This window comes from Aphis gossypii, chromosome 3 (genome assembly GCF_020184175.1).
Source record: "Aphis gossypii isolate Hap1 chromosome 3, ASM2018417v2, whole genome shotgun sequence".
NCBI lineage: Eukaryota > Metazoa > Arthropoda > Insecta > Hemiptera > Aphididae > Aphis > Aphis gossypii.
In genome coordinates, this window is record NC_065532.1 from 19,196,084 (window position 1) to 19,213,771 (window position 17,688).

At 26.8% G+C, this 17,688-nt stretch overlaps 1 protein-coding gene across 3 annotated transcripts in view; it reads left to right on the forward strand.

Moving 5' to 3' along the window:
• Positions 1 to 17,428, forward strand: part of LOC114119340 (uncharacterized) — a 164,561-nt gene extending 147,133 nt beyond the window's left edge. For all 3 annotated transcript variants that reach the window (XM_027980857.2, XM_027980859.2, XM_027980858.2), the window contains one exon: positions 14,468 to 17,428. In XM_027980857.2, coding sequence (XP_027836658.2) covers positions 14,468 to 14,720 — 253 coding nt within the window. In that variant the 3' untranslated portion in view covers positions 14,721 to 17,428. The remainder of the gene's footprint in view (positions 1 to 14,467) is intronic.
• The last annotated feature ends 260 nt before the right edge of the window (positions 17,429 to 17,688 follow it).

Sequence of the window (17,688 nt, forward strand, 5' to 3'; positions counted from 1 at the left end):
GTTAAATTATAAATCTTCTTTGTCTTTAAAATGTACCGTAGGTATAAATAGTTTAAACATATTAGAAATTGAATATTATTATTTTGTTATCTAGAAAAGTTATTATATATATATATTATTATTATTTTTTATTAATCAACTAACAACGAGAAATATATTTTTAAATAGTACCAATGCATCACTTTGTACACTTCATCGTTACTCCAAACTTTTATACGACCTATGTCGATATATATGTTATATATATTATCTCACTGAAGATTAAACCTTGTCAATTGATCTCGATTTAAATAACAGTGTAGGACTTGCAGGAATTGGTTTGACAGGCTTGTCATCATGAGCTGTTGTAACCATCTGTGAATATATATTACATAGGTAGTATTATTACTATAACTCGGAATTCAGTACGTTACTATATAACACTAAAGAATTTTGATAAAAAATATTATACTTCTCGATTTAAACCAACGCGCCTCCTATATTTTATAATACTAAAATGTGATTTTTTAGTGGTAAACAAACAGTTTTGTTAATATTGTTTTTATACCGACTTCATTTTTTATGATTTTATTTTATTAATAGGTAAAAGTTTTGGAAAAAAAAATAGGTATATATTTATTATTTTTATCGTTATAGCTATTTTTTTTTTTTTTTTTGAATGACAAATAACTAAGTACATCATTTATAGAACAAAATATATAAAATATTTTTTTGATAATTCAAATTATATAATATAAAAATCGAAATCCCTTTCGAGTAATTAATTAGTTTAAGTTTTGATGAGCACTGGAGTAGTCAACCGTTCAAAGTACTGCAGTGCTACTCCTCTGCTCATCTAAAACTTAAAATACTATTTTAACTAATTAACCAAATATTCGATTGAAAGTCAATTATTATTCTTACACATCGAAAATATTGGAATTCTCAACAAATATTCTGGTTTAGAACATAAAATTAAAAATGTAGGTATATGCTATCAATCATGAATGTAAATAAACATACACCAACCCATAAGTTTGAAAATGTTGTTTTTTAATAGTCATAATTTGCAACTGTATTTTTATTTACTACCCATAAGTGATTTTCAATACTATACAATATCTGGTGGATACCACAACTTGTCTAACTAGCTATTTTGAAGTTTAAGTAAATTCCATTAATCAACCTGATAAAAAAAAAAAAAAATATATCACAACCCGTAATTAGTTACTGTTCAAACTCAATTTTTTTCTCCAAATTATAATTTTATATTACATTACAAGTTACACAGCTTTTAACTTATTATGCCATCACCTATAAATAAAGATATAATTTATTGTATAAAAATCAAATTAAATATTATATTTTTAAATTTTTATTCGTTAATAATAAAATAAAATTATCATGTTTGTACAATAAGTGTATACATTATTAATAATAAATATACTCATTAATGCATAAAGAAACGGTTGATTTAAAAAAAAAAAGGTTTTGTATTTTACTTCTGAACTTAAATTCATGTAACTTATATCATAATAATTTATATCGTAAACTATTGATTGTAAACTACACATCCGAGAAAGTACGACTAGCAAGAATCATCGCTATATTATTTTGGAAGTTTGTGGAATGCGATTTCTTCGCGAACGATAAAACACATTTTCTGTGACGAGTGTGACGCGTAGATTTTTTAACGTCATAGCCTTTAAAACATTTTATACAGCTTTTTTCTGCCTAGTAGGTTTCTATATAAGCGTTAAACATCTCAACAATTCTTTTATTTCCAAATAACGCATATCTCGAGTGTTTACAAAAAAAACGATTTTTGTACCAATTGAATTTTCACTCAGCCAACAACTAACGATAATTTACTCAAAATACCTATATCTTTACAATTTTTTTTTTTATTAACTGCTATAACATTATATAATATATTTTAATCCAAGTAAAGCTAAGCGATATTTCATTACTATATTTACCAGATTTACTGCAATCATATTTATTTATTTTTAATCTAATATTTTACTAGCAACTATATTTATTATATAATTGTATTTTGTATTTTTTTTTTTTTTTTTGAATAGTTTAACCACCTATATTTTAAAATCTATCGTTGCAATCAAAAAAACTTTTCTAAAAATATTGATGTATATTGTATGTATATCGAACATTGAATAAATAGTTTTTATACTAATAAGCTTAATATATAAAGTTTAGATGAATAGAGTTAACTTTAACTCCAAACTTTAAATTTAAACGCTTTCATTAATTAAACAAAACAAACATGTTCAGTATTTAAATATTAACTTTTTCGATAAAGTATTTTGATTCTGCTAACGGAATTAAATATTTAGGTTGTCATAAAAAAAATATAGGTATGTATATAAACTTTGACTATAATTACTATAAATTATATTATAGGTATTTTTTAAAAACACTACGGATTGCGTTATTTTTTGGTATACTTTTTTTTCTCGCGAGAACAATATAGGTAGTCACACTTGAAATATGTTGTTTAACTGCAGCCAACGGATTACCTCGGTAATAATAAATCTACATCAAACTTCCGATGGACACAGATTGAATATTTTACGCGAATACGAATCGGAGAACATTTATTACAGAAAAAACGTCTTCGGCTCATCTAACGGAGATGGTAAAAAGAATACGAGCGGACGCCATATAGCAGCGGATTCGTATATTAAAATCTGCAGTAGCAATAGCTTATCCTCGCCGCGTTGTGAATCTATAAAACAAAATCGCGCAAAATGATTTCCGCAGCGCGCTGGTGTTTAAATGTATTTTTATTTTCGTATTTCATTACTTCCTTTATTATAACTACGCGACACAGAGCCGAATGCAAACTGATTCTGTCAAAACAAAATAAACGAAAAATTAATGTCTGTTATCATATAAATTAGTACTGTTATTGTGTATTTAATACAATATTAGGTATAGGTTTATTATTTTCCTCGTATAAAAGTGGACAATAAATTATAATTAAAAGTTTCAAATTGAACGTCGTTGCGAAATTACTTTTGTTAATATTATTATAATATTATCTGCGGACGTTTATTCATTTATATACACGTATACATATAATATATACAGTATGAACGCGTCCCAATAATTAATACACTCGTTTCATCTACGTATACTTCAGAGTTTATTATAAATATTTTACATAGTAATGAATGAATAACCGAAACTTTTATATAAATATATCGGGTGGGCCATTTTAACCTCGATTTTAACGTAAAACATTTAGTAATTCAGAAAACACTAATGTTTTCGAAAATAATTCTTTTATATTATTTTAATTCGTTACAAAACTTAAATAGTAAACAATTATATTTTTCATTTTTTATTTATCGTTAACATTTTTGATGGTTTTTCTATTGAAAAAAACGATATTGAGTTTTAATTTCTTATTCTTAAGATTAATATTATACGAAGTACTTCGATCTATAAAAGTAAAATTTTGGGTAAATAGCTTATTAGTTTAAAATATTTTAAGTCAGAACGAATCGAAAAGTTGACCAACATTTTGTAGAGTGTACCTACCCCTGTACTACTCCACTCTGTTTATTAAAATTTAATATACCTACTATATAGCCTTATAGGTAGTTATAACTCATAAAATACACATTCAAAATTCGATTTTTATACATATAAGCACTCCAAAAACCATTCTGTTTTTGGAATCAAGAAACAAATGAAAAAAAAATAGAACTAATAATAAAAATAATTTTTAACAAATAAAAACGTTTCCAAAAATAAATACTTATCAAATTATTTATGTGAAACAATAATAGAGTTTCGTAAATGAATCACGTTTCATAAATCATAAGCACTTCCTGCAAATAAACCCATATGTCTTTTATATAATATATATATATATATATATATATATATATATTATATATATTATATTTGTGTGCGACAATAAGACTATATTAATAATTATTATTAAATTACATTACGAAGAAAGTGTATTCATATTACTCGATAGGTTGAATATTCTTTTGAAATTAATTTCAAATCTGAATTCAAACATATTTTCTAATAAATATTTAATACAATTAGTATAATACATACATAAAAAAAAAAAACAAAATTTCAAATATTTCAAGTATTTTTTGGTACCTATATGAGTTTTTAGGCTTGTTTTAAATATATTCCTTTTTTGATACGGTACCCAATGAAAAATATTTTTTTTAATTAAGTGGTAACAAAGTCAACAGACAAATCCCATAAGAATAAAACATTAAAATGTATTTGGACTTTTTTTTAAATATTGTCATATAAATATACAACCAAAAATTAAATATAATGAAATGCATATAATACATATATTATGTATATTATAACTATATATCTACCTAACACCTAGGTAATAGACAATAAAAGTTATAGTATACTATTAGAACTTTTTGATTCATAATACAAAGTGTACACCGTGTGTAAAATACTTTATAAAAAACGTTGATGATGTAATTTTATATCATAATAATGCATAAGTAGAAGAATTTCACGATTTCACTATAAATTTATGTACTACAAATATGTATGTACAATTTAATATTTAAACTATGTATATTATAAGTTAACTTAAATATTTTAAATGTTGTTAAATTGTCGTATAAACTTCCAACTCCTACAGTATACTTTTTCAACGTGATCCGACATTATTGTTTATTAAAATTGAAGTGTATGGACAATTTTTCAAATAAAACTGATGCTCAAGATTTTATTATTTTTATTTTTTTCTAGAAAAATATTTATTGAATGTATATTATATGAGTATATAATTTTTTATTATCGTTTTATCGCAAGAACTTGTACATTATACAGAACACCGCAGTTTTTATACGAGGCAGGAATATAAGCCGCTGTTGCTGTCGTTCAAATTACCTTAGGTGACTGTGCGGCTCACTGCTTTTCTGATATTTTACGATAACTTCTCCCTACTAAATGATTGATTGATTTTTTTCTCAAAATAATTTCGTATCGTAATTTCAATTAGATAGACCGTTTCAATTTATCAGCTATGTACATAATTTTAATATTTGAGTGAATTGATATGATATTTCTATTGGTTATTATTTAGATTCCAAACATTGTCAGTACCTATACTGTATACATAACTATAAATAATTTAAATAAAATTATCCTTAACATTTAACTACATTTTCGTAAAAATTATAAACACGTAGATAATCAGTATTTTAAATTAGTAAAATAAATATATTCATAGTAAAAAAAATATATAACTTTCACTAGTAAAATGTTGTTTTAATGTATTTTACATTGATGCTAATACAATGTAACAAATTAATGTTCTATTTAACCATATAATATATTATAGGGGCGGCCAAATAGTCGTTCGCGGACAATTTCAAAGTAGATCATGTAAGAATTTATTTTTAAAACCACGCGCCCTTTATATTTTTTAATAACTATAGTTATTCAATAATAAAAAAAAATGTTCTATGGAAGTCGATCCTCAAAAGTGAAGTATATTGTTAGTAGATCGTGACCAAAAATATTTGACCACCCCTGTAATATAGCAACTATAAAATCTATCTAAGCATACTGTTAAATCTATAATAAAAGATAATCTTGTGCAAATAACTATTTATCTATTGTCCATTTTAACTTTTAGATTATAATCAGAACTTGTAACTCAGTGTGAACTTCTCTTTTTAACGGTAAAAAAATCTCAAAATGTTTCACCCGATTCGCTTGTATGTGGAATGAACATTTCAACACAAAGCATACTTCAGTGAAGTAGTTTTTCAAATTTCTTAGTAATTGTATTTGATAGAACTATGATGTCCAACCGTTAGTGGTATTTTTTCGTCAACACCTTGATAATTTTTCAGTAGAACACGGCAACTTTCGATGGAATCTCTTTCAGCTGTAAAAACCATTATAATGTATTTGTACACTATTCACTGTTACAGCTAGGTATGTTGCACAACATAATTGCAAACTTCTCTCTTTCTTTATATCTAGCTGTAGATATATTTTGTTTAAAATATTTCTTCGATAATTTAAAAACTTCAGGTGTTAAGTACGTAAACACAGTTCTGTAGTTACATAATACTATAGACAAAAATTCGAATATATTTTAACATTTTTTTTTATTATTATAAATATTTTATACTGTTATTTTAAACTAGAACTAAACTTCTCTCCAAAATTTAATGACTTATAATATAACAAATGTTTCTCAAATATCCGAACAATTAAACATGCAGTACTAACGCGATAATAATACCTATATAATAAACAATAAGCATATATTATTAATTATTACACAGCGTGCACCACGCACATACTCACGCTTGCTATAGTCGTACATTTCAAACTTAAATTAATGTGCACAATAATATTGTGTTTTATTTGTTTTATTAATACCTATTTATTTTGTACATTAGATTTCAACAATTAAAAGGGTTGGGTCATACAAACAATTTACCGTTTTATTAATACTTAAAAAATTGTTATAGTATAAAATAGTCATAAAAAAACAATTTATATACATTGTAAGCAGCGATGTCAATGAAATCGGGTGAAACGTTTTTTACATGATAGCAATTTAATTCCGCTCAGCACTCTTTTTAAATGATTAAAATGATTGACTTAAAACATTTAAAAAGCAACTCTAATCTGCAAAAGAATGTAAAATATTACGAATTCTCACCGCCTTAACGTAAATGATTTTGTTACAAAAGTTATATAGTTATCGACATTTTCGCTAACATAATTCAGTAGTAATGCATTATAATAAGCCGAAAGTACTATATAGGTAAACTATTTATTACATATATGCATATGTGCATCACAAAGCTTTTGATCATACAATCTGTTTGCTAAACTAAAATCAAAATTAAAGCTATATACAATATACATAATTGATAATAAGTATATATAGACCATAGGGTGATTCGCTAACCATGCTTATCTATTATTCTATTCTCCCTTTAATAAATAATAGATTTATTAAAATTTTAATTTTTAGACATTTTAAGCAATTTTCAATTATTTTGATACTATTTAAAGAATATTCTGTGCAATACGAACAACTTATTTTTAAACTCTGAGTGAAGCGATGAATATATTGATTTTATGATTAAAATTTCCCAGTACGTCTTATTTTTATATCAGGAAAAACAAACAAAAAATTAAAAAAGAAAACATGCATTTTTTCGCAAATCCAATTTTTGACAATACAATTTCGTTTTATTTTTTATTCTAAAATGAATAACCGTAGGTATTTGAAATGTTGACTTAATTTTTATATTATCAGTTTTTAACATAATATAATTATCATAATATTTCGATTGTTTTGGAGATATTTAAAAACATAAGAATTTTCAAATTTTTTTTTAGTTTTTTTTATATATAAATGAATTTCGATAAAACAATTATTTGCTGGACTAGATCAAAATTCTTGAAAATTTAATACAAAATGTATTCTTATATCTGTAGAAAAATATTAAAAATATATAGGTACATATTTTTACAAATGCATTGAAGTTAGAATTTTGACGAATTTCATTAGAACCGCAAAAAATTTTCAAACTATTTTATACTGAAAAATTCATAGCTTTTATCCTTAATTTATTAATTTTAATAACTTAAATTCTACTCATTGTTGCATCAACATTTTAGTAAAAATGTCTTTTTAACAATTTGGTTATCGTTTAAAAATTAATGTGCTTTTATAGATACAATTTTCTTGTATGAAGAGTGGTTGAGAATTCAACGCTTACGGTTAAACAAAAATATGTTAAACGTAGATACATAATATTATTATATGTAATCTTTAATTTGTTATTCATATTAATTATGAATTTACGATGTACCTTTAATCCTCCGCCAAAATGTTTTCTTTTTCTGTTCTGTATTCGTGTCTAGATACAACACACACTAAGGTATATTATTATACATTATAATATAGTGTTTATAGTATAAATCGTATAAATATATATTATTTACGTGTATTAAATATCGTTGTCTAAAAATTAGGTTTGACTCACAATATGAATAATGTATATAACTTTACCAATGACTGTAATTACTTATGGCAGTAATTATTGCAAACCCATTTCTATACTTAAATCTCAATTACAAACATTATAATTCAAAAGTTATCAAAGTATTATTACTATACGTGATATAACTGTATAAGTTAATTATGTTGTAAAATCTACAAAATTGCATAATCTTCTTTTGTAGTTAGTATAATTAATAGCGGTATTTGCGTATGATCTATAATGTATTTATATTCATGATATAAATATACCATTCGTCTATATTCTAATTATTTGTCAATTTTATAGTTTGATGATACCACCATGTTTGTACCGATAAATAACTCGTCAATAATATAATTTGAAGATGATTACTTAATATCAAAGAGATCCGCTATTTACGAGCATATTATATTGAGTTTATTCGTTATTTATTTATTTTATTTGATTTATTAATTTATGGAAACTACACAAAAACATACTCAAAATAAAACAAATAATTAAAATTGTTATTACCCGGCTTTTTTTATTAATAATAATCTAATATTTATTATGTATTTATATATATTTATAAAATACACGTGGGTACAGTTGGGTAATTTATACAAATAATTCAAACTTTAACTTTAAAATTTACATTAATTAATAATATATTCTAATGGTTATGCACAATTTAAATAAGTTATGGCTGACCTTACCCGTGAACTATAGCTAGTCAACGAGGAGTAAATGAATATGCCTATAAGGTGGGTGGGTGACAAACCACAAAATGAGACACAGTATACAGACTATCAATGGTGTGAAATAATAACTTGCTGTTGGCTGTAGGTATAGGTATAGTCATAAATATAGTTAATCATCATGCATGCTCCTTCCTATGTTTACATTTAATTATAAATTTATTCAGACTGTGATTTCCGGAATATTTAGATTGGCTCAATTTTTTTTTTTTTTTTTGGATAACTATGATGAACCTAACTTAAAATTCAAAAAGGTAGTTTCACAGTTATTATAATTTTTATATTAAGTATAAAATAACCCTTAAAAATAGTTTACAACAATATATAATAAATATAATTTTCAATTTTTCATCTAATATTTACTATACTTCTTCCGTTTTAATAAATTACAAATGTGAAAAGATATTAATTACTATCTTCCATTATTATAAATCTATTGTCCTTAGTATGCAAAGTTGAATTGCTCAAAACTACCTATTCGAATTTTGATTTCGATATAACACCATTTTCAGAAAAAAATATGGGTTAAATAATCTGCATCAGAAAAGAGAGGTTCTTATTTAAAACAGAAGTTTGTATTTCCACAGAATATATTTTAGTAAATTATTTCAAAATTACAAAAATCAAATGTTTAATAATTGTATTATAATTGAAGAAAAAAGGGATGAACGTGCTTGGTGAATCATTCTAAATAATTATTATATTACAGTCAACCAATATAAAATATTTTTCAATCCAAGTCACAAAAAGCATTTCATGTTTTATAGTGTTGATTTTAAATAATTACATTATATATTATACTGCAACTACGCGTATATTATTATTAAGTTTTTATGCTAACGAATAACGACCGTGTTTATGCAGATTTAATATTGTCTAGTGTTTACCTGACAGTAGGTAGTCCGTAGTCATCATATAAAGCTGCTGTGTAACGATAATATTAATTTATATATAATTAAATTATTCATTTACGAAACTGAAAATTAAAAAAATAAAATAGCATTACATGAAATGCAAGTATAATAATCTCTGGAAAAATGAATTTTTAATTTTTAAAATTTTTTTCCTACCGGTTTATGACATGTTGTTATATGATGATGATTTATAACATGACTTATGTTAATTTTAAAATATAAATATTGTTTAAAATCATCCGTTAAAAAAAGATGCGATACCTTCTGTTGAATTTTTTAACGATAATAATGAATACATACTACACCAAATTTCAAAATGTTTACGTTTGTAAAATTATTATTCATACCTAGGTATTTAAAAATTTTAAAAATAAATTACTCGTACAAATTTTGGATCTCTATAAAATTATTATTAATGTAATATATGATCTTAATTTACAAAAGCATACTTCAATGCTCCATTCATTGATTACGTTTTAGTCATCTTAAATCAAAGACATTTTCAAAACATTAATTTATAATTGCTAAACGCAAACATGAAAATCAATAGATTAAATAATTTAATTTAATTTAGGTTAGGTAATCACTAACTATAATTTGACATAATTTGAGAGACACCAAAACCGAACCCATTTATTAAGAGAACATTAAATATGGACGTGTGCCAACGCGTTCTAGTTTGGTATAGGTTTTGTTACTTAATGAAGTTGATCTGTATATAGTGGCAATTATCTTAGCATTAATAATGCTTTGATTTGAAACCGAACATTTAAATTGCTTATTAGTTGATATGCTATGATTTTAACATTTTATTTGCTTTATACGAAGTATTTGAGTACTGTTTGAAATTATAAAAATAAAATGTCCCTTTACCTAACCCGCAATGTGGGTGGATTTCCCAACTAGTTCTAAAATTTTCCAAAGAAACGACTAATAACTAAACATTCAAATACAGCTTTCAAACTTTGTTGATACATACTAATAAACAGATATCCACGGGAATACCTACAAAGTGATTGACAGTATAAAATATAAATATACCTATTAAAATAAATTCGATTAGTAAATTACAAGACTTTTATTGTTATAAAAACTCAAAATCAGGTACAACTTGAAAATCTTAAATGTAATACGATTTTTTTCAAATGTAGAGTTACCTGTATATTCATTAATAATTAATTAATAAAATGGAATTTAATATTTTAATACTAAAAATCAATATTTATAGAGTTCCCACAATTTTTAATCTGAAAATTAGGAAACCTGTATAATTTATTACATTTTTTAGTTACAAACTACAATATAAAATAATCTGTACATATAGCAATTTATTAGTAATTAATATATTATATTATGCCATTAATAAAATGTGAGGAATTTACTTATTAATTTACATTAAATACTACCGAGTGTTACTTCACGTTGGTTCAAAATAATAAATTACGATATCAAAAAAGTTTTGGCCCGTGAAGAAGTTTCTGCTGTAGTCAAGTTTTCAACGAAGGGATTTGAATTTGAGATAAATTTTGTATGGAAACAACTTTAGTGGATTTTAGCTAATTCTATGACATTTTTAATTTGAAAGTTGTTATGCGTAGTGAGTAGATAGCCATATGCCTAATATGAAGAACCAACGTGATTAGTGCATAAACCTTATTTTACAGAAAAATTGAATGCATAGGTTGTTTGAAAATCCCCAATTTTAATACTATGAGCTTATAACCAAATTGATCTAATCATAGAACAGTATATTAGCATTTTAGTTTCAGGTCGACTTTAAAATTGAGAAAAAATCGGTGAGTGTTAAGCCTAAATTCGTTTATTTATTTATTTTTATAGATAAAGTTTCAAAGTAAAATGCTTGACTATAAAATTTAAATAAATTAAACACTATAGTTGATGAAGGAAAAATGACGTTGAGTTTGTTGTGTATTTCAAACGCTTAACTTTTAAAAAGCGGCTTCTTATTTTTTTATTAAAAAAAAAAACGAATTATGTTTTCTTCTTACGTTATTATATTATATTTAAATAGTAACTTAACAGGATTTTTGTTGATTAATTGTCAACCGTAAACGCAAATTGTGTTATTAAGAACAATATTTTGATTATTGGCTTTTCTGATACCTACCTAAAAAATTAATTAATTAAATTAATATTTTAAACAGAAATATATGTTATATTATTCAATACCAGAAATATATCTTAAACTAATCATGGATGAATAATTTCCGTTCTTTCATTTATTTATGTTAATTAATTTCCATTTATACACTTGTCAAAAGATCAATAAAGAACGACATATTTCTATAAATTGAATAATTTTCTCTCCAATTTATATATTATTACGAGATATCAAGTTAATCAAAACAGAAATATCAATTAAATAAATATTCACTGCTTTTATTTTTAAATTTTGTTAACCAACACAGTCGACAATATATAAAGTATTATGCTTTTATTATACAGAAGACGAAATATTAATTTTATCAATGTAATTACCATTTTAACACAAGGGCTACGATTTATAAAAATTAATATAAAATAACACATTGAATTTAAAATATTGTAAACAATGTTTGGTATGTTTTTCGCTAATTATTATTATAGAATAGAATTACTAGAAATTGGTATTCAGATAATTAATTAAAATGCAATTTGTAAAATTACATTTTTTAATGTTCAGTAATAATTTGTTCATTGTATTATTTCTTTCCGAGTATTTAATTTTCATATATTTTTTTTTTTTAATCAGTTTTGTTTTATTAATTTTATCTTGGAAAATAATTTTGAAATTTAACTGTTGAATTCATTACATCAAATTACTTAGATGAACTATTTTTTTTTGAAACTCCAAAATTGACCTAATGATTTCATAATTATGTTTTTTTCTTCTTTTTCTACAATTATGTTTTTAGGTCGAAAAAATGCACCAAAGATTTTAAGCGGCGCTTTTATTGAAATTAATCTCAAACACGTGGTTATTTAGGTACTACGAAGAGACAATTTTGATTTTCACAACATAGTTTCTTGAAGTTAACGTTCCATACCTATGATTCTCCGTCCGTAATAAATATTGTGTATTAAAACAATTTTACTTGAAACATCGCCGTTATGGGCTCTGAATCTATATGAAAATTAATTAAACTCATAGTATGGGTAACATAATATAATGAAAATATATGGGCAAACCTTATATACAAAAAATGTCAGCATAAAGTATAGATGTACAGCTAAATTACTTATTAATAACAATATTTATGTGTAAATATCTCAGCATCTCATTTCCGCCCATCAACCAAACGAGTACCTATATGATAAAGTTATGAATGGTATGATGTATAATACTTACAAATAAAATAGATATCTAGTTATTTATACTCCAGTGAACCCTAATTTTACTCGATTTTTTTAAATTTTAAATGGTAATATAATTATTCACCCTGACTTCTGAGCCTACGATATGGACTCTGCAACAAGTAGTTCGTACGTTCTGCAACTCAGAGATTAAAAAAAAGCCTTGGTTGGTGTCATTTTTACACAATTTCAACATTGTGGGCATTAACTTCTTTGATACGCTTTAAACAATTACTAAGATAATCGAAAACATAGTTCTCCAAAATAGACTCGAATTATGAAATAACTCTGTCATACCTACCTATATAAGTAGATATACTATACGTGTAAACGATATCTACCGTCTACGATTACTTCATAAACACATTCTTCCCGTTAATAAATATTTTGTTCACTACAAAAGTGAACAAAAAATGTTTAAAAATTAAATATAAACTACGTGTGGTCATTATAAAAACTCGTTGTGTTAATCTGAATCCATAAATGGAAAAATTATCCATTGCTATATATTATACACTGCCTAAACAAACAATATAATAACTAATTAATTTGATTTTCATTACAAACACCGTTTATATTTTCCAAGGGGCAGCAGATGCACTACATGAGTATTACCGCGGTCTATATAAAGCGATAATAGTGAAAATTATCGATATCGACTTTTGCGAAAAACAAAAATAAGAAGATATTTTGTCGTTTCCTCTGGTATCACGTCGCAACAGATGCACACGGTTTGCACGAAGTCTATATTATTATTTGCTCTCCGACAGGTGAAATAAACTTTGCGGGCCTGCACGAAACACAATAATATACGCAGGAATCGTTATAATAAATATAATATAATATATAGCTTCGCAGTGTGTCATAATATATCTCTATTGTCTACTCGTGCACACTACTATTATACATCTGTATACAAACGTATGCGAGTAGAACGTTTTGAAAATGTAATATAGGTACGTTTTACATGTCACGCGTGTGCCGCGTAAATTTTGTTTGTATATATACGAGCGATAGAGCCATAGAGGTACGTTGAAAACTAGCAAATAATGTTGCAGTAGTCCATAGATCACTCAAAAAAATAATACATACTAAAGAATCAAGGCTCTAATCATGATATGTTATACGCCGAGTATAATATAAATCATGAGTTTATAATTAATAAAATACGAGTACTTACTTTATTTACACCGCACATACAGTCACCACGTCAAGCGATCGCCACCAAAGAAAATCACTTTCAGTCTTCTGTCATTGTATACACGTCTAGGGGGTACTTGTGCGTCCTTAAAAAATAAAAACCTTTCCAGTCATATTTTTAAGTAGATATCATCAATAATTATAATATAGAAAATATTGCACTTACTACTATACCTACTATGTGTATTTAATGTATATATACGTCGTGTTCAATCGGTTTGTTTTTGAAACGTTTCAGATTCGGATCGGTGGCGTACGCCGAACTCGGCGACGAGCTGTTCGACTCGGACATGATCGACAGCGACACGGTGACGCTGCTGAACCCGACCAAATCGTCGCGGGACGCACTGGACTACGCTTACGAGAAGAAAAACGGGTTCGGCGAATGCGATTTGGAGTCGTGCCCCCCGTACCGGAGCTTGATACGCGACCACCGGTGCAAGTCCCGGAGGAAATCCGAAGACGACTTGCTCGGCGCCGCGTTCGAATGACCACGATGGGCGGTCGCCCCGGACCGGTGCCGGGCGCGGTCCGACATGTTCGCGTTGAAGACGCTGGGTCGAGTGGAAAAGAGAACGCACCGTCGTCGGTTCGGCGGGACCAAATGGGCGACGGGGCCACGCCACAATAAGTACTCTGCCGTGACTTAGACGAGTCCGTCGTCGCACAATACAATAATTTTAATATAAAGTACGAGCCCCCGCCCATCCTGTCAAATGTCGTTGTCGACCTGACCTGTAATAATAATATGTATCGTCCACGTTTGCGCGACTCGTGTCCGGTCCAAAAACCTAGATTTTTGACTTGAAATCGTGTACAGAGTGATTCACTGAGCATGCTCGCCTACTTTTCTGATGACGCGGCTATTCTAAGTCTGATTTTTTGACATTTTTCGATGTACGCACGCAAAGACCACGTTTTTAACTTCTTGAATTTTTCCTTCTTTCTTTGTTCCACTTAAGGAGTTTATTGCAGCACTACAAACTTTTAAATGACAACTCTTTTTTTCCACTGTAAATTATTTTAGTAAGTAACCGACATTTAAATACCTGAAAAACTATTGACACGGTCGTGTCGCACGAATACCGCGATCTCACCCGCTAGACTCGTTCGATAATCAATCGGGACGCCCGAGCGATTAATCGAACCAGTTTCTGAGTCGGCGATGAGCCCCGAAGCTCCCGCGGCATGGGTGGCGACCGCCGAGAGCTTCGGCGGCATTTGTCTGTTGTTAACCGTTCGTTACGACCGATCTCCGCCCGCCACCGTCTTTACGCAGTCCGTGTATTTTCCGCGACTTGTTGCGAAACCTTATCTTTTATTTATTTCGTTTTTCAACGATCGAGACTTTTATTGTTATACCTATTCTTTGTGTTTTTTTTTTGGTTGCCATATATTTTACTTACGACCTGAACTACCGCACTTGCGTGACCTTTACCTTTGTTATTATTATTATTATTATAAGTGGTGTCAATATCGTATCCAACTTGTTCTTTTGTTTTTATTATTTCTTTCATATTGCCTACTTAGTTTCGTTTGTTTCTCCTATCATTATTCCTATTGTATTGTGCATCGTGACACTATTTGTTCGAACTTCGAATTTGTTACGACAAAATTTAAAATAACTATAACCACTAAATAATTTAGAGTAAAAAGAGAGGAGTTCTCATTTGAAAAACGGAAATTTTTATTGCTGCAAGACACTCTTAATAAATTAAAACAATAAATAACAGAATTTGAAAATATGGTTTTTAAGTATGTTTAAAAATTCAAAAAAACGGATTCGAATAAGTTTATTATGAAATGAAAAAGTGGGGATGAGTCTGCTTAATGAATTATCCTATATTTTAAAAGACTATAGTATCTTCTACCGTATATACCTACTAAATATTCTGAAAATATCCATATCACATCTATACTTATAATTTTAAAAATTTAACCGCAATCAAACATTCTAAACTGTTATGGATTCAGTTTTATCCCTACTTGGGACTCGAATCTTCATGGTAGTAACCCATATATCTAGTTGATTTTTTATTTTTTAAAACCATCTTCACTTTTATAATACATCGAATAATATATAATAAATTCATCAAGTAAATATAGCTATTTATACACGGAAATTAATTTTTTTATAAAGGGCCTCCAATATCAGTAGTTTTATTAACCCCTAGATGCCCTACCTAACCTGAAGCTGACACGACGTGTGTTTACAAGATTCCTCAAAATCACACATCAAAAATTCCAATTATAATTTTAAACAATATAAGATCTACTATACCTATCTCGTTATCGTCTGGCGCTTGTCTAACATTTATCCACTTAAACCCGTTTTATGGAAAAAACAAGACGTCTACTGAAAAAAAAAACGCAATCTGACATCTTGTACTGTACCTATAAGTACATTACTCCCAGGCGTTTTTCATAATGAAAATGATATTACGAAAGACACATTGAACACTGCATCATAGAATAACTGTGCCGATCGAGAATTTTACCTTTTTCAGATGGTCATCATTAGTGTGTAAATTGTATTCTTAATTTACCCCTACCCCTTGTAAGTACCTGATTTCAAAAATCACAAATCTCATACCCTGTTGATAGGTTTTTAATATTCAATATTAATTACGTGTGTAGGTACATTATTTATGTCAGGTGTTTCATATACATTATTGTACTATATAATATAGCTAAATATTATAATGATTATATATATATATATGTTCGTGGTATAAACTATATATACGAATATCAATAAAAATATACAAAACTGTTTTAAATCGACTGGATTTACCTGTCAATAACTTAGCGATATGTTGTAAACCGTTTAGAAATATTAATCGAATCTCATATTATCATTGTTTTTTTTTTCAATAATAATACGTATATTAACTGAATTCATTTAATTATAATATTATATTACTGCGGTTTATTGTACGTGTAGGTGTACTCGTGAACATACAAAACACATTTTATCCCGTGAAATATAGCATTTAATTTTAAAAGTAGTTATAGTTGTCTCTCTATTAATGACGCTAATTTACGAAACTAAAAGTAGTTTAAAATTATTTTTTTTTGTCCTAAAAAATCATTGATCAATGATCGATTGATTTAATTGTATATGAATTAACAAATCCTTAATTTATTATGTAATATTATATTTGTGTAATTAATAAATACTTACCTGTGGTATACTTTATATATAAGCGTATATTTAGAACCAGTGCTCGAATTAGGAAAATAAAACTCCAAGATTTGAAAAAGATAAGTGTCCCTAAAAATTATTAAACTCAAACTTAATTACTTTAAAGGGATAAGCCCCATTTATCTCAAACACCTCAATCATCAATTCTCGAACAAATAATTAGTGCCAGTAACAAATTCTTATGAGAGATTAAAATAATTTTTTTGAATAATAAACATTTATTTACATTAAAAATTGTTGATTAATAATTTTGA